Source organism: Vulpes lagopus, chromosome 2, assembly GCF_018345385.1.
Source record: "Vulpes lagopus strain Blue_001 chromosome 2, ASM1834538v1, whole genome shotgun sequence".
Classification (NCBI taxonomy): Eukaryota; Metazoa; Chordata; class Mammalia; order Carnivora; family Canidae; genus Vulpes; species Vulpes lagopus.
In genome coordinates this window covers 2518325-2535993 of record NC_054825.1, presented here as the reverse complement: position 1 = coordinate 2535993, position 17669 = coordinate 2518325, and the positions used below count along the sequence as shown (strand labels likewise).

Sequence of the window (17669 nt, the reverse complement as noted above, 5' to 3'; positions counted from 1 at the left end):
CCGGGGGGCAGAGGCTCACCGCGTCCCCCGGAACCTGAAGCTCCTCTGCCCTCCGCCGTCGCCAGCAGCCCGGCACCACGGTTGCCATGCGGCCCCAGGCCCGAGTCCGCGGGCCTCTCATCCCCGCCGGCCGCAGGCCGCCCGCCTTAGCCGCGATGGCCACGCCTCCTTCCCCCCACGTGTACCGGGGGAGCCAATGAGAGACGGGGACGGGGCGAAGGCCGCCTGGGCCTGGCGCCGGGGGCAGCAGCCGGCGGAGCGGACTCCGGAGTCTTCTGGGCAAAACGGGGCTTCTACCCCAGGCGTCACTCCGCGGAGGGCCGGCCCGTCAACTCTCCGACCACTGACTCGCCGTAGCTCTCCGAAGAACCGACTCCTTGGGCGTCCCGCCACGCCTGCACTCCAGGCGTCGGACCGGCTGGGGGAGCTCCCGCCCCCTCGCTCTCGTGATTGGCCGTGGCGCGCCGTCAGCAGCCGTCTTCCGGTGGTTGGTGGTTGATGGATGGCGCAGCGAGCCAATCGGCGCCGGCGAGCCGGCTGGGGCGTGGATTTCTGGGAGTTGTAGTCCGGGATCTCCGGGTGGGTGCTGCCCTGGGCGGGGGCTTGTATGCAAGCTGCAGGGCGGTGCAGCAGCTGGGCTGGGCTGGGCTGGGCTGGGCTGGGCTGGGCCGGGCCGGGCGCGCGGTGCAGCGGGGCTGCGGAGGGCTGGGCCCCTGGACGGAGTAGTGGGCAGGAAGGGACGGGAGGCGTGGGCGCGGCGTTCTCCTGCCCGAGCATCAGCATCGCGGAGCTGCTGCAGCTTTCCTGCCGCTAGGAGGGCGGCGGCTCGGAAAGCCCCGAGGCCCTAAGGCCCTGAGCTTCTGAACCAACGCACAGCTGAGTGCCTACCAGCCCGCAGACTTCTGGCTGTGTTTCTGCTGTTTGAGTCGCTGCAAGCGGAGGTGTCTTGTGATGCTCAGCCCTGGTCCCAGCCATTCTGGAGAAAGGGGTGACGCCCCCTCCACTGGGCTACCGGCTGCAGGATCTGCGGAGAGTTCGGCAGCTCATCGACCGCAGTGTGCTCACTTGTGAAAGGTGATGATGAGTCAGGATGTTACGAGGCCGAGGTCCATACACACGGACTACTTAGAACCGCACAAAATACTCAGCAAATGGTGTGTCACTCCTACTAGTCCTCCTTCTCCAAAACTGCTACCAGCTGACAGCCTCACATCAAAACACTGGGGCTTTCCCCTTAGGAAGAAGCTGCCGCAATGGCCCCCCTGGGTAAGTCGGCCTTGGGTAAGCAGGTGCCGTGGATGATTTTTTTTCTTTAACACTGAGCACAGGAATAGATCTAATAGGTTGCAATTTAGTGTAATACACTATGTACCAAACATCAATCATTTGGGTGCCAATTACAAGATGTCTACAAAACTCTGCTATTCCTTGGTGTGTTTATTTAAATTAATATCGTAAATTTTTTTAAAACTAAATACAAAACATCTGTTAAATGATGTTTATGGTGCTCATTATTTTCATATATTAAAACAGACATTAACTATTAGGGGGAAAAAAAAACCAAAATCCTCATGACATCGGAGTCATGCATATGACTAAAAGAATCAACAGCAACAAATATAGACAACTTGGACTAGATCAAATTACACACTTTTGTGCATCAAAGGACACTAACAGCAGCGATAAGGCAACCCACAAAACGGATTAAATATTTGCAGATCGTGTCTCTGATAAGGAGTTAGTAGCTAGAATACAAAAAGAACACCTACAATTAAACATCAGAGAAACACACAACCTGATTAAAAAATGGGCAAAGGGCTTGCATAGATGTCTCTCCAAAGATGATACACAATGGCCAAAAGTCGCATGAAGAGACGCACAACATCAACTATTCCTCAGGTAAATGCAAATCAAGACCACAACGAGATACCACCTCACACCCATTAGGAGGCCTATCCTAAAAACACAAGTGTTGGGCAGCCCAGGTGGCCTAGCAGTTTAGCGCCGCCTTCAGCCCAGGTCGTGATCCTGGAGACCCGGAATCAAGTCCCACGTCCGGCTCCCTGCATGGAGCCTGCTTCTCCCTCTGCTGTGTCTGTGCACCTCTCTCTGTGTGTCTCTCATGAATAAATAAAAAAAATCTTAAAAAAAAAAAAACCACACAAGTGTTGGCTAAAATGTGGAGAAGTTAGAACCTTTGACCATTGCTGCTGAGAATGCAAAATGGTGTGCCTTTATTAAAAGCAGTATGGCGAAGTCAATCAGAGAAAGGCAAATACCATATGATTTCACTCATATGTGGAACTTAAAACAGATGAACATAGGGGAAGAGAAAAAAAGAGGGAAACAAAGCATGAGAGACTCAGCGATAGAGAAGAAAGTGAGGGCTGATAGGGGGAGGAGGGTGATGGCTAGATGTGTCATGGGTGTGAAGGAGGCACTTGTGACGAGCACTGGGTGTTGTATGAAAGTGATAACCGGCTGAATTCTACTCCTGAAACCAATATTGTACTATATGCTAACTAACTAGAATTTAAATTAAAACTTGAAAACTTATGGGACACCCAGAGGCTCGGCGGTTGAGCATCTGCCTTCAGCTCAGGGCGTGATCCTAGGATCTGGGATCGAGTCCCACGTCCGGCTCCCTGCATGGAGCCTGCTTCTCCCTCTGCCTGTGTCTCTGCCGATCTCTCTCTGTCTCTCATGAATAAATAAATAAAATCTTTAAAAATAAATTAAAAAATAAAACTTGAAAACTTAAAAAAAAAACAGTATGGGTTTTTCTCAAAAAAATAAGAATAAAACTATGATCCTGCAGCTCCACTTGTGTATATAACACAAAACAGGGGGCTCGAACACCTGTGATCACAGCAGGACTAGACACAGGAGCCAAAGGTAGGAAGAACCCAGGTGTCCATAGACAGATGAATGGATAAGTAAGATGTGCTCCATCCATACAATGGGATATTATTTAGCCTCTGACACCTGCTCCAACCCTGGAACCTGTTCCGCTCAATGAAATAAGCCAGTCACCAGACAAAGTGTAATTCTACTTAGATGAAGTACTGGAATGATCAAACTCGCAGAGGCAGACGGATGGTGGTTCCCTGGGGCTGGGAGTGGGGAGTTAGGGTATATGCTTGCAGACTTTCCATTTAAGAAGATATGAAGAGTTCCAGACACGGATGGTGGTGATGGTCACTTAATGCCACTGAACTGTACACTTAAAAATGTTTAAAATGATGACTTTTGTTATGTACGTTGAGTTCCAATTCCACCCTGCTCATCTCCCACTGCCAGGCATTCCCTGGGTATAAAATTGAGATGCTAATAGTGGTGCCTACCTCAATGGGGTACTGGGAGTTTTATTTTCTTTTTAAAGATTTTATTTATTGGGACGCCTGGGCGGCTCAGTGGTTGAGTGTCTGCCTTTGGCTCAGGGCGTGACCCCCAGGGTCCTGGGATCGAGTCCCACATTGGGCTCCCTGCATGGAGCCTGCTTCTCACTCTGCCTGTGTCTTTGCCTCTGTGTGTGTGTGTGTGTGTGTGTCTCATAAATAATAAAATCTTTTTTAAAAAGATTTATTTTTTTATTTAAAATCTTTTTTTAAAAGATTTTATTTATTAGAGAGAGAAAGAGAGCATGAGTAGGGGGAGGGGCAGAGGGAGAAGACAACTCCTGGATGAGCAGGGAGCCCAATCTGAGGCTCCATTCCAGGACTTTAGATCGTGACCTGAGCTGAAGGCAGACACTTAACCCATTGAACTGCCTAGGCACAGTGAGTTACTGTGAGGTACTGTCTGCAGAGTGTCAAGCATGATGTGCAGTACATGGTCAGCTCACAATTCACCGCAGCTGCCCGGCCACCTCTAGTCTGTCCCCATCTGAGCACTGGAAGTTTCTGGAGGTTTGGTTTATTTATGGCTGCAAAACCTAACTAGTGATGTGCACCAGGGCAAGTGTTCATTTCTGAGCCTCCATTTCCCCATGTGTAAAGTAGGAATAAAATAGCTTGATCCTATCCATTGCCTTCTAGGAAAGAGGGAGCTTCAAGGAGTGGCTGCAGATTACCTTGAAAAATATGCTCAAGGGGCGCCTAGGTGGCTCAGTAAGTTAGACATCCGACTCTTGGTTTCAGTTCAGGTCATGAACTGAGGGTCACAGGATCGAGCCCTGCATCAGGCTCTGGGCTGGGCATGGAACCTGCTTGAGATTCTCTCTCTCCCTCTGCTCCTCCCCCCACCCCCCACCCCGGACTCACACACTCACTCTCACTCACTCTCAAACTATATAAAGAAAATATATAAAGACAGACAGATAGACATGCCTAGCTTGGCCAAGAAAGGTCTGTGTGTGTGTTGTAGGGAGGGGGTTGAGTAACAGTTTTGTTCCGCTGCTGCAAAGCTGTGCCTGTTTTTCCATGGATTAAATCGTCCCCCCTTTCAAAGTGCCTCCAATGACCTCTTTTAAAAATTACTACCTCTGCTCATCTTGCTGGGAGGTAAAAGAGGCGGTGCACGTAAAGCATCTAGCACAGACACTGGCACATAGTAGGTATTTAATAAATGCCCTCTCTTTTCCATATATCTGTCTTGTTAAAAGAAATACCTGGCACTTTCTTGGGCACTGGTATAGGGTTATATTTTTTCTTTGAAATCCACTGTTTTTAGGTATTATTATAACAATAGTAGTCATCATCTTTGTCTGGAAACACTTCCCCCTAATCCGCAAAGGCTCACTTCTTCTTGTTCAGACAGTGGCTGAACTGTCCCCCCTCAGAGGGACCATGCCACCCCCTAGCCTAAAGCAGCCGCCCTGCCTGCAGGCTGTCCCACCGCCTGCCTACACCTGATGTCCTGCCTCCCCGGGGCTCCCTTTCCACCGGCCAGGGCCGCAGGGCCAGGCCCACAGCTGGGCTCTGAGGCTTGAGCGCTGGGCTGGGGTCCCTGCTGTCGGTGACTCCCCCGGTGATGCTGCAGGGCTGTCTCCACCTTCAGACCAAGGGCCAGGCTCCGAGGCGCTAGTCCACGGTTCCCGGGGGGCCTCGTTCCCCACTGTTCCCAGGCTCCCTGCTGTAGGGTGCAGGACCTCGAGGCCGCCTGGCCCTCACAAGGTGAACCTGTGCTGAACTCGGCACGAGCAGTCTTCACCCTGCACCCTTACCTCTGCTGCAGGTGGCTCGTGCCCCAGACTGTGTGGCCACGGGCCTTCTCCCCGCCAGCACCGGGCAGGTCTCGGCCTCCCTGCTCCCGCCTCCCCTACAGCCTGGGCCGATCCGGTGCCTGCACTGACCCGGGGCCCTGGGCACGTCAGGCCTCTCTCTTTCCTCCTTTCTCTCTCTCTCCTCATTGCTGGAGGTACAGCTGTCGTCATCTGTCCCCTGGGGCCTCCCCTCCGTGGCTCCGGTGTGCCCCTCTGACTGGCCTGGCCTCCACAGAAGCCACCCTCCTTGAGTTGCGCCATCCGTATCTTCCCATCCACGTCTGTCTGGACTGGCCAGGGGACCGTGACTTCCATGTTTCCTGCATAGAGCTGCCATATGGCAGACGTCCTGTTTTGCGGGCCCACACAGGTGTGCTGCCTATGGAAGCCCCGGTATGACGCTTTCCTTTCAGTCCGTGACAAGAAAGCATCTTCTAAGTGAGACCATCTTCGGGCACACCACAAAGCCAGACCTGGAAGGGCGACAGTTCAGTGCTGATGGGGGTGCTGAGGCTCGCTCGCTCTCTCACACATTCAGAAACATTCCATTGCCTAGAAAGTGGAAGGGTCTCTGAGTCGGTCGGTGTAGGGCTGTGGTCCGCTGACCCTCTGTTCGCTGGAGGCCCTATGACTGTGTTCATCTGTGTGTCCCCAGTGCCCAGCACGGACAGGGCCCAGGACGGGTACTCAGAGCCAAGCCAGTGAACGAGTGAGTGCAGCAAAGCTAGCTGTGCGGCATCAAGAGAGGTGCCCCTGCCCTCTTGGCTCCTCTGGGCTGCTATCAGCTAAAGACACTTCTTGTCACCGGGATGTTCAGTGAAATGACAAGCTCTCTCACCTCTAGGCCCTCGTTGTTAGCCTTGGTCTTTAGCCCTTCAGTGTGCAGACACTCGTAAGGCCCTCTCACTGTGGACGGGCTGTTTTGTTCCAAAAGGATCCAAATTTGAGAGATGTACCTCTCTCTAGATCAGCACATGTTTGTTTTCCTGGAGCTCATGGTTTTGTTCTAATGCTATCTTATCTTGAGCTATCTTTTCTTTTACAGCAAGATTTGGTATAGGATTTCTCTAAATGCAGTCTTTTTTTTTTTAAGATTTTATTTATTTATTCATGAAAGACACACACACACACAGAGAGAGAGAGAGAGAGAGAGAGAGAGAGAGAGAGAGGCAGAGACACAGGCAGAGGGAGAAGCAGGCTCCATGCAGGGAGTCGATGTGGGACTCGATCCTGGGTCTCCAGGATCAGGCCCTGGACTGAAGGCGGCTCTAAACCGCTGTGCCACCCGGGCTGCCCTAAATGCAGTCTTTATAATGATCCAAGAAAACTTCATTGAATAAAAAAACAAAAACAAAAACAAAAACAAAACAAAAAACTTCATTGAGGCAAAAAAAAAAATTAACCCACTGAATTTCAACTTTCAAAATAATACCTCTACGTGGAGACCTTTGCGATCTAAGCCAATTCCCTAAATTATATCCTGACATTGCAAATGTGCTCTTCAGGGATAACCAGCAACAGATAATTATTTAATATTTAAAGACTTTATGACCAGTGCAAATTAGAGATTTATATGATGCTATATAGTGTATATGGCCCAACCCATCCCATAATGTAAGTGCAGGCACTTGCTACATACAGAAGACAAGCATTTCATGGTCTGTCGTTTTGCATTTTCTTCTCAGGTGCTGTAAATAAATAAAAATAGTAATAAACCACAACTGTGCCTCCTAAAATCAATAATAACTTTCTGTTTGAATGGAAGTATTAATTGTATCTCATCTCAACTTGTCTCCACTTCTAATCACTTGGTGATGTTTGTCAAGGGCCAGATACCTCTGTACTTTCTGTGCTATGCTATGTTCAACAATAGATTGAAATTTTAGCATGATGTTTTATATTTCATCCTAAATTTTTTTTATTTGCAAGTGTGCGAACTCACATTGGTTATGTCTGATAATCCATTTTTGGCATGTATTTTCATATAAATTATAGGATGTTTTGGCCTCTCGGCTCTCACGACATAGTGAGGAGAACCCCTGCATGTGGAAATATGACTTTGTGTGGGTTGGAAGTAATAAGGGTTATAAATGACTCACTAGGTATAGAAAATAAAGGAGAAGACTTATCGAGGAGAAGTAAAGAAGCTTGCTCTCTTTATGCACCGCGAAAGAAGGCACCACGAGAGATATATTACTGTCCCCTTCTTGTTATTTCTAAGGAGGTTTTTATTAACCCCTTTTTATCAATCAAAATAAATTGATTGCCAGTGAATGCAATATTTCCTGACTATATACAATTTGAAATTACAAAACAAAAGCAGAGGCATGGAAGCTCATATACTACATCTTCTGGTAAATAAGAGACAGACCCCCCCCCCCAAAAAAAAAAGATTGCTAAATAGCATTAAAGGTTTGTACAGCCATCCCTTTGAACATTCCCTTTAAGGACATCATTAGGCCTCGGGATTCTTTTGGAATTCAGCTTCATCCTGCCACGTTAGTGACCAGGTATTCTAGAACAGTGTCATTTCATATTTATGCCCCGTCATAAAAGGACCTATTTCTGTAGGGTAAATATGGTTATGGCCAATAATAACTCGGTCCTGTGTAGCAATGATGATTTAAGGGGTGAAAAAACTGGGCGGCCAGAAACCCACTGTGCATCCTGACAAGGGGTCCAATCACTGCTTGTTGTGATTCAGGGACAAAAAAAAAAAAAAGTGTGGAAAACTAGAAAATTGGGATTTCTTCCAAATGGTAGAAAGCATCTCTCCCGGTCTGCACCAGTCCCGAGAGAAGGCCGGAGAGTCGGGGACAATAGGAATGAAACACCGCAGGATAGAAGGTGGGGCTGGCAGGGCTCCCCCCACGGAGGGGCCGAGGATGCCAGCTAGCTCTGTGCCTCTTCCATCTCAGCCCTTAGGGCGGCTGTGGCTTGGCACCTGGCAAAGCTGTCCTTGGAGTCTGCAGAACCGGCCAGATGTGACCTAGCGCCACCATCTCCCTCAGACCTATGGCATGAAGGGCTACTCTTTCTGGGCCCCCACACCTCTCCTTCTTCTCGTGGGAAGGAGACTTTCCCTTCTACCTCTTGTTACACATTTTGTAGTTCAACACAATCGAGCTGAGAAAAGGATGCATGTCTTGGTTGGAAAGTCGAAAGGGGATGTTGGCATTGAAATTTTTAAATAAGACATTTCCTCTGATTAAAATAAAGCCTATTTCATATGAATGAGTGAATAATAGATACTAACTTCACTGTAGGCTAAGGACGGAGTTACCACCAAAGTTTGCTTTACTCTGATGGAAGGACACACCCCTGGAGCTACAAACTTAGTTGCTCCATCATGAAATACTGACCCGCTTCTGTTGTACACATATCACAGGGCAACAGGGCCCAAGCATCGTGTGAAAATTAGAGGTTTGCTTTTCTTTCCTTTCCTTTTTGCTTGTTTGGTTCTGGAAGAAGAGATTTCAAGTCAGCGGTGATTTCACAGAGAACTGTCCCAGCCATTGAAATCTGACATGGGCAAGCCAGTTTGGAGACCGTCCAAACTGGGACTCCGTTCTAGATTTGAAGCAAATCCAGATTTGTTCTCAGCACCCAGCATTATGTCATTATTTTGCCACCCCCCTGAAGCTGCCCCTGAACTTCCTGGAGAGCAGCTGCTGACAGCAGGTGCGGAGAATCTAGAGCCGGCTGAGTACAGGTGCCTTGAACATCATGCATTTTTGCTCCGCCCGGCCCACTGGACTCTAGTGGGGGGGTGGGGCATTGTGCTGGGCCAACATTCACAGAGCCACTCTGGAAAAGGTTCAAGAATACACATTTCAGATGACTAGAAGCAGAATCCTGGTGTCCCTTTGCCCTGCACCTGGGGATGGGAGGGAATGTCATTGTTCTCTTTCACAGAATAGAGAGAAGGTACAGGAAGCCCTCGTGGGTGTGGCAGATTTTCGAGGAATTTCGGCCAGTGTAAAGACTATTGTGGTCATTGATTTAACCAAAATCAAGCCAATTAGCTTTCCAGGTTGGAATGGCATCTGCTGTGTGTTGAGAAGCAATGAGTCACTGTGAGTTGCGTGTCGCGGAGCTGCGTCTTTAAGGAACACGTGTGTGTTCCCACAGTCTGCCAGACTGCTGTGCCCTGAGTTCCTTCCACGGGTAGGAAGGGCCAGCTCTGCTCACAGTGCCCACTGGACACTCCAGACGTCCGCTCTGTGTGGTGACATCCCCGTGCCAGAGCAGACTGCCAGAGAAGGCCAAGGTCGGCGGGACAGAGGCCTGTGTGTTCCACTGAGACAACGCCGGTGGGGAGCCAGTTCTGGAAGGGTGCTTGTCGAGAGGTGAGCTGTCGGAGCCACACGGCCGGAGGAGCTTGCCTGGCTCAGACTTCTTAGCTTTCTTAAGAATGACTTCTGATTGCCAAGCCATTTTGTTTGTGACTCCATATCAAGTTCATCTGTGTCCTTAGTTTTTCAAAATTGAAGCAAGAATCATAAATAGGAGCAGAGAGTTAACACCAGATGGATGTAAAGGATGCATACACGGACGCACGTGGGTGTGCACGATACGGTTTCCATGTAGAAGGCTGACCCCAGACAATAGGCAGCTGCATAGAAACCTACAGGGTGACTACGAACACTCACTCTCAACCGAGGGTCCCGGACTCTGCACCTGGGGTGATCACAGCAGCACCTGGACCTTCAGGTAAACAAACACGCATGTGGCAGTGTGCGTGCAAGTGACAACGTCGTCCCCACCACCAACTACCCTCTCCCCCCAGCCTATACTGGCATGTCCGCCCACTACCCTACAGACTTGGTAAACGCTTCAGGATGTCAAGTATGTAGCCCATCAAACTGAGAAGGGCAGCAGAAGCTGCTACAAGTTGGCAGGTCAGGGAAAAAGCACGTGTTTGGTGGATGAGCAGAGCGTCTACAGATACAGAATCAGTCTGTGTGAATCCTGAATTGTGGCCTCTGGACATCGCATAAAGAAACCACTCAACAAAGGATGCTCCTTGCCCGGGCTGAGGAGGCCGCTGATGCCACCTACAGCCTGCGAGCTAGTTCTGCAGCCGATCCACCACCTTGCCGGGTCCTCCGTCCCCGTGGAAGAGAGGAGATTAGAATTTATGCTGGGATGGAGAATGGGCAGTCAATTCTCAGGATGAATTTTTTTTCCTGATAAAACGTAAATAATTAAACCTGAGTTTAAAAATTATCCAACTAAAGTGTTTTTGGAGATTGCAGTAATTGGATTACGATTGTGAGCTACATTTCTCATAAATACATGAGAGCACCTTTATAAGATATGCCTGTGTCTTTTTTTTTTTTTCGTGTGTAGCAAGCCCAAAACGTTCAACCCAATTCTAGATTAGGTTAGTGGGTACATGCTTATCCACGTAGTTGTATCTTAGGAGAAACCAGATTGCTGTGGAACCATCAGATAACACACACTTCTAAAAAGAAATGGAATGTATTTTTATTGGCACAGCCAAGATGAAGTATGTCTTGAAATCTGTTTTACAAATAAACTTGCACATAAATTGTCCATTCACTGCTTCGAAATCTTTTTTCACGTTTGAGGAGCTGTCAGAGGTCCCTAATAAACATGAGTCTTATTTAGTTTACTGGATATATAATTCTTCTTTTCTTTGAAAATAATTATTTTTCAAGCAAGTGCAGCAAAAATACAACCAATAAAAATCTAGCTATGACAGCATAAACAACCTTTATAGCCAGCATATACATAGAGTTCTTCCAATAAAAGCAGTTTCTGGTAAGGAAAGGAATACAGAAAATTGGCCGACGGGTGCTGAGATCAAAGTCTTGACTCCTAAGGGTTGACAGACAAACCCTCACACAGCCTGTTCCCACTTTCCCATCTGGGTAGTCCCCGGCTGTCAGGGACGGTTGGAGCATCCCAACTGCCGGCGTATTCCAACACGGTTGGTGAGGCACCCTCCCCAGAGCCCATTCTGGAAGGGGCCAGCAACGCTGATGGGTGGTGGGATGAAGTTCCTGGGAGGGCTCTGGAGGGCAGGGTTCTCTCTATTTGTGGTCTCCCGAGAGGGCGATGCCAGGGTGAGTGGCAGGGCTGGGGCTTGGGGATTTGGGTGGATTTAGCGGAATCTTCCAGGGATTTTGCTCTGGACTTTGGTCACCTCCAGTCCCCACCCGTCAGGGCTCTCTGGAAGGCGCGTTGTTGGGGCCCTTCCCAGCCCTGCGCCCTGCAGTGGGTCACCGTGCCCCTGGTTGGGAGCCCTGGCCACCAGTGCGTATGGACAGAGTGTGAGGCCGCAGGTGGGGGCTCCGGGGCCTCCCCAGCCGGGTGCCGACTCCTCCTGGGGAGCTCCGTGTTAGCAGGTTCTCAGCAGACAAGCGGGTGCTCATTTATGCTTTTTATAGTAGCTCCAGAAGATGTTATCCCAGCTTGAGAACAGAAATTAAAATATGTATCCTTCAGGTGCAAATCTACTGTACTTACAGTTTTACTGTTTCTCTGCAGGGGGGCTCCATTAATCTTGTAACAGTGAAATTCCTAAGGAAATTAATTCCCTCCAGTTGGGGTTATTCTCAACTGGTCTTTGGGGGCGGAGTAATTGGAATTTAAGAGTCTCTCTTAAAAGAAAGGAAACATTGGCCGTTTTACTTGAATAACAACACTTTTTAATGCCATGCTTTGCCCATTAAAAATGCTGGCTCGCTCTCGCCCTCTCAGTGCTCCTGTGTCTCTCAGCTCTGTGGGGTGAGGTTTGCAAAGGTTTAATTCCTCATCCTCCTCTACAGTGACCAGGTACTCCTCTCCACCATGGCTTATTGTTTCCGCCTAGCACTCAGCCCTGTGCCTGCCAGGGAATATCACCTGGCCCTGGGAAGGAATGATGTGTCATTAAAAATGCATGGCTAGGGGCACCTGGGTGGCTCAGTTGGTTAGGCGTCTGCTTTCGGCTCAAGTCATAATCTTAGGGTCCTGAGATTGAACCCTGCATCATCAGGGTCCCTGCTCGCTGGGGAGTGTGCTTCTCCCTCTCCCTCCAATGTTCCCCCTGCTTGTGCTCTCTGGCTCTCTCTGTTAAATACATAAATAATAAGATATTTTTTAAAAATGCATGGCTAAAATATTTCCTTGCCTACTTAGGAGGTAATGTCATTACCTGGGAAAATAATTACACCTCAATCTCTCTATCACACACACTCTTTTTTTTTTTTTTTTTTTAAAAAGATTTATTTATTCATGAGAGAGAGAGAGAGAGAGAGAGAGAGAGAGAGAGAGAGAGGCAGAGACATGGGTGGAGGGAGAAGCAAGCTCCCCGCAGGGAGCCTAATGTGGGACTCGATCCTGGGACTCCAGGATCACAACCTGAGCCAAAGGTAGGCGCCCAACCCCTGAGCCACTCAGGCATCCCCCACACAAACCCTTTAAAACGGGGTCAATTCACAGACGTAGGGTAGAGCTACTTCACTGCCAGGAAGGCCCCTGCAGGTCTGAGCTTTGGCTCTCCCGTCCTGCCAGGACTTCAGCTTCCCGGTCCCCATGTTCCAGGCCCCTGACACATGGCATCCTTGGGGAAACATAACATCCCTTTCGGGGCTGTGCTGCTGTCCTGGGAGAGTTGTTCTTGGTTCCTCACTGAGCAGGAGAGGGAGCCCAGGAGAGGACCCTGCCCAGGGGACACATAAGGTAAATTTTAACTGGGTTCCCAAAGGGGACGTCCCCAGGGAACAGGACACCGCTAAATGATGCTTACATATGGGGTCAGTAGATTAGTGCCTGAAATGAACACACATTGAAGGCATAGGCCAAAATCAGCCCCAATACCTTGCTTTCCTGAGTTTTTGAGCTTTTGTGCACTAACAAGGTGGAGGGGGGGCCCATGGGAGAGCCAAGTCCAGAGTATTCTGTAACAGGCCAAGCCAGTTTAACATGAGGAGGAGTTTTTTCCTTTGTTAAGTGTTCCCTTAACATGCTTAGAGAGAGGACAGGGTTTTAACAGCCCATAGATGAGACGGGGTGCAGTGGTGGGGCTCCAAGTGGGCTTGAGGTGATCAGAGAAAGCCTAGGGGGAGCTTTGGTGCTACCCCTTCCCTGCTGTGGTGGGTCGGGTGTTTCCTTAGCTATAAAGTGTAGGTAGGCGGTGATGTTTTTACATCAGCGGCTGAAGGGAAGCATTGAGTGGTAAATACAGACACGTGCTTGAAGGCCTTGGCAGGCTGAAGAGCACCATGTACATGTACATATACATGCAGACCTGGGAGAGCCAAATGCGACAGCCAAATACTGCTTGGGCTAGGGCCCAGCTCAGAGGTCTCTGTTGCCAAGGTCAGAGCACTTTAAAGCTCAGAGGTCAGCTTCTAACCATTAGGCCTGTTGATGTCAATAGTGAAAGCTGCAGAAAGAGCAGGAGGTAGAAGTGGGAATATGAGGCAGCGTGGGTGGCTCAGCGGTTTAGCGTTGTCTTCAGCCCAGGACCTGATCCTGGAGATCTGGGATCCAGTCCCACATTGGGATCCTTGTATGCTTCTCTCTGCCTGTCTCTAGTAAATAAATTAAAAAAAAAAAAAAGAGTAGAAATGTAATCTTGGAGTTTCCCTGACATGCTTTTTCCTAAAGTGGAGAAGTGCTCTGTGGCTGGTGTGTGCTGCTCTCAGCAAATTCCATTTAAAGGGAAAGTCAGGATTTTTAAAACAGCCACATTAGAGGGGCTGATTACTGCTGCTTTTTGAAAAAGAATCACTATAGCACATTTCCCTAGTGCATTACAATTTCATTATTTTTTAAATTACAAAGCCAGTCCATGTCTTTGAAAAAATGCAAATGACATTAAGAAGTATAAGATGTAAAAGGGAAGGTCCTCCCTTTGACTCCCCTCTTTTCTGGGGGCAAGCTCTCCTCACACTTTGGGGCATATCCTTCTGAAGACTTTTTTTTTTTTAATGCTACTGTTCAGCTATATATAGTTATGCTATTTTATTTGCATATAATTCTGTTTAAAACAGCCGTTGGAGTATGCATCCTCTTTTGCAAGGCCCTGTTCCCCCCACTTCCTATTGCATCTTTGCATTGCAATCTCTGGGTTTTATTTTATTTTTTTTTAAAGATTTATTTATTTATTCATGGGAGAGAGAGAGGCAGGGACACACACAGGCAGAGGGAGAAGCAGGCTCCCTGCAGGGAGCCCCATGTGGGACTCCATTGGGGATCTTGGGATTGGGCCCTGAGCTGAAGGCAGACGCTCAACCGCTGAGCCACCCAGGGCCTCTGGGTTTTATTTATTGAAAAAAAGTTTGTTTCAAATTTTACAATAGTCCACAGAGACATCCTGTGTACCTTCCCCCCTCAAAGATGACATCTCGCACAGCCAGTCTGCAAAACCCCAGCCAGGACGTCCACATTCACACCGTCGGCCCCTCTTCTTCCCGGTGTTAGTTGAATCCGTGTGTCTGCGTGTGTTTTGTCCCGTGCAATGTTCTGTTCGGGTTTGCACTGGTACCACCGCAGTTAGGATACCAACGACCTCGTGGCTCTTCCTGCATCATCTCAAATAATGTGATTTCCCGTTTTCGGTAACAAGTCCGCCTTCCACTTGATTTCATTCGAGGTGGAAACGTGCAGACCTGGCGGCTTTCCCCTCCACCCACTCGCACGCGCGCACCGGCTCCCCCGCAGCTGCAGCGGGAGCTCCCGGGAGGGTGCGGAGCGGGGGGCGGAGCCCGGAGCAGCGCGGCCCCGCCCCCGGAAGCCACGCCCCCTGCCCCGCCTCGGGCCTGCGCCAGCCGCGGGGGCGGGGCTTCCGCGCGCAGACCCCGGAGGCCCCGCCCCCCGGCCGCCCGCGCTCGATTGCTCCTGTCTGGCGGCGGCAGCATGGCGGCGGGGGCGGCCGAGGCGGCGGCCGTGGTGGAGGTCGGCTCAGCCCCGCAGTTTGAGGAGCTGCTGCGCCTCCGAGCCAAGTGAGCCGGGCGGCGGGCGGCGGGCGGCGGCGGCGGCGGCGGGGCCTGGCGGGGGGCGGCCTCTCGGGCGGCGGCGGGCGGCCCGGCTCCTTCGCGTCCGGCCGGCGGGGCCTGGCGGGGCGGCCGGCTCCCGAGCTCGGCCCGTCGGCTCTCCGGGCCCGGGAGGGGGCGGGGGGGAGGCCCGACCCGACCCATGACCCCATGACCCCATGACCCCTCCGGGCCCGGGAGGGGAGCGGAAGGGGGGCCCGACCCGACCCATGACCCCATGACCCGCCGGGCCCGGGAGGGGAGCGCAGGTGGGGGGGCCGCCCTGCCCTGACCCCATGACCCCCCGGGCCCGGCAGGGGAGCGGAGGGGGGGTCCGACCCCGTCCCAATGACCCCCCCCACCCCCGGGAGAGGAGCGGGGCGACCCCGCCCCGACCCCCCGGCCCCGCCCCGCCGCCCGGCCTGGCAGCCCCGGTGCCCCGGCGTCGCGCTGCTCCCCTGGGTCCCCGGTGTGCGGGCCGCTCGGCGGGTCGGCGGTGCCGGGCCGGAAGGGAGCCCCGCGGGCGGCGAGGCCTCGGGCCTGGAGCCCCTGGGCAGGCTTCCTAACCCCGCCTTCCTAACGCCTTAGAGTCGCCGGCGGGGGGGGGGGTGCGGGGCACCTGCAGTGCCCCCTGCGGTGTGGACGCGGCGGCCCGCGAAGGCCGGTGGTGCCCGATGTACCGGCTACAGGCGGGTAGGAGCGTGCCTGGGAGAGCGGGTGAGCGGGGTCGGGGGCGGGGGCGGGGGTGGAGGCGGAGCAGGGCCGGAGCTACTGCCTTGCTTCTGGGGGTCACGCGTGCTGGCCCTGCCTGAGGTAGACGTGTAACCGGATCAGCCCTTCACACATTTCAGGTTTCCTTGGAAAACTGTTTACAGGAAAAAAAGAAAAAGAAAAAAAAAAAAGAGGGAAATGAGCGTTACTCACTTGCGAGAGGTGGGTTGTGACTCATCCCGCACTGACATACCCGACTGTGGACGGCGCCGGAGGTGGGCTCTCGGAAGGGGCAGGACTACTTAGGTGCACCTGCTTTCCTAAATACTTGAGCTCACTCTGCCTCGCGTGTTGCACATTTCGGTTTTCACGTGTCTTTTTTTTTTTTTTTCTTTTCTTTTTTCATTGTAAATATTCTTAAAAGAACACAGCCCACACACGCCATTTGGGTGTTTTCCTGCCAGTGGTCTGTGCTCCAGGTGATGCAGAAAGCAGCACACCTTTCCCCTAGGGATTAGCTTCAGCAGGCACCTGAGAAATGATGGCTGGCATCGGAGAAGGAATACATCTCTCCCCATTTTTTTTTTTTAATTTTTATTTATTTATGATAGTCACACAGGGAGAGAGAGAGAGAGAGGCAGAGACATAGGCAGAGGGAGAAGCAGGCTCCATGCACCAGGAGCCTGAAGTGGGATTCGATCCCGGGTCTCCAGGATCGCGCCCTGGGCCAAAGGCAGGTGCTAAACTGCTGCGCCACCCAGGGATCCCCATTTCTGCCCATTTTTGTGATAATGGAAGCATTCTAAGATGTTATACAGTATTTGTTATGGTAATTTAGAAATCTACATCCTAAACTTGATTCTTCAATTAAAATTTTTTTTTTTTGTATATTTTACTTATTCATTCACAAGAAACAAAGAGACACTGGCAGAGGGAGAAGTAGGCTCCATGCAGGGAGCCCGATGTGGGACTCGTTTCCGGGTCTCCAGGATCACGCCCCGGGCGGGCAAAGGTGGTGCTAAACTGCTGAGCCACCCGGGCTGCCCCCAGTTTTTTTTTTTTTTTTAATTTTTTTTTTAAATTTTTATTTATTTATGATAGTCACACAGAGAGAGAGAGAGAGAGGCAGAGACACAGGCAGAGGGAGAAGCAGGCTCCATGCACCGGGAGCCCGATGTGGGATTCGATCCTGGGTCTCCAGGATCACGCCCTGGGCCAAAGGCAGGCGCCAAACTGCTGCGCCACCCAGAGATCCCTGCCCCCAGTTTTAAAATGTGATGTGAATTGAAATTTTTTCTTTGTTTAACTCACCTCGGGTGTTTGTGTATCACTGAAACCTCAGCTGCTCTGTACAGTGGGGATATCCCCAATTGCAGAGGGATCAAGGTTTTACCCATTTGTAAAATACTTAAGTCCAGTATATGATAGTATTTAATACACGGCAGCTGGTATTATCTGCAGATAAGTAACTGCAGGAGCTGAACATCTAATAATAATAGAGAAACAGCTATGCATTGAGCACCCATTTTGCTGATGCAGAGCCAATGTTCATTACATTGTCTAAAAATATGCTAGTCAGGATTTGAACCTGGTCTTTAAAGTTCTTCAAGCAGTGCACCATGCATGTAGGGTTATTCCATGCAGACAGAGGGTACTCATATGTAACCCAAGAGAGGGTGGCAGCATTTATATTTGTTTCAGGTTTATAGCCTAATGCTCCTAGGTACTATGTCCTTAATTAGGAAGTTGAGCATCTAAATAAGAGA

General features: G+C 50.6%; 2 protein-coding genes across 7 annotated transcripts in view; one reads left to right on the top strand and one right to left on the bottom strand.

The window, feature by feature from the left end:
- Window positions 1-2078, bottom strand: part of LOC121484769 (translation initiation factor IF-2-like) — a 57579-nt gene extending 55501 nt beyond the window's left edge. For 2 of the 6 annotated variants that reach the window (XM_041744438.1, XM_041744439.1), the window contains exon 1: window positions 20-2078. In XM_041744438.1, the coding sequence (XP_041600372.1) occupies window positions 118-783 (666 nt within the window). In that variant the 5' untranslated portion in view covers window positions 784-2078 and the 3' untranslated portion in view covers window positions 20-117. The remainder of the gene's footprint in view (window positions 1-19) is intronic. The other 4 variants (XR_005986109.1, XR_005986108.1, XR_005986107.1 and 1 more) reach the window with 4 other exon arrangements.
- A 12941-nt stretch (window positions 2079-15019) lies between these two features.
- GLRX3 (glutaredoxin 3) overlaps window positions 15020-17669 on the top strand; it is a 30779-nt gene continuing 28129 nt past the window's right edge. Inside the window, exon 1 of the mRNA XM_041745634.1 lies at window positions 15020-15162. Within this exon, the coding sequence (XP_041601568.1) occupies window positions 15077-15162 (86 nt within the window). The 5' untranslated portion in view covers window positions 15020-15076. The remainder of the gene's footprint in view (window positions 15163-17669) is intronic.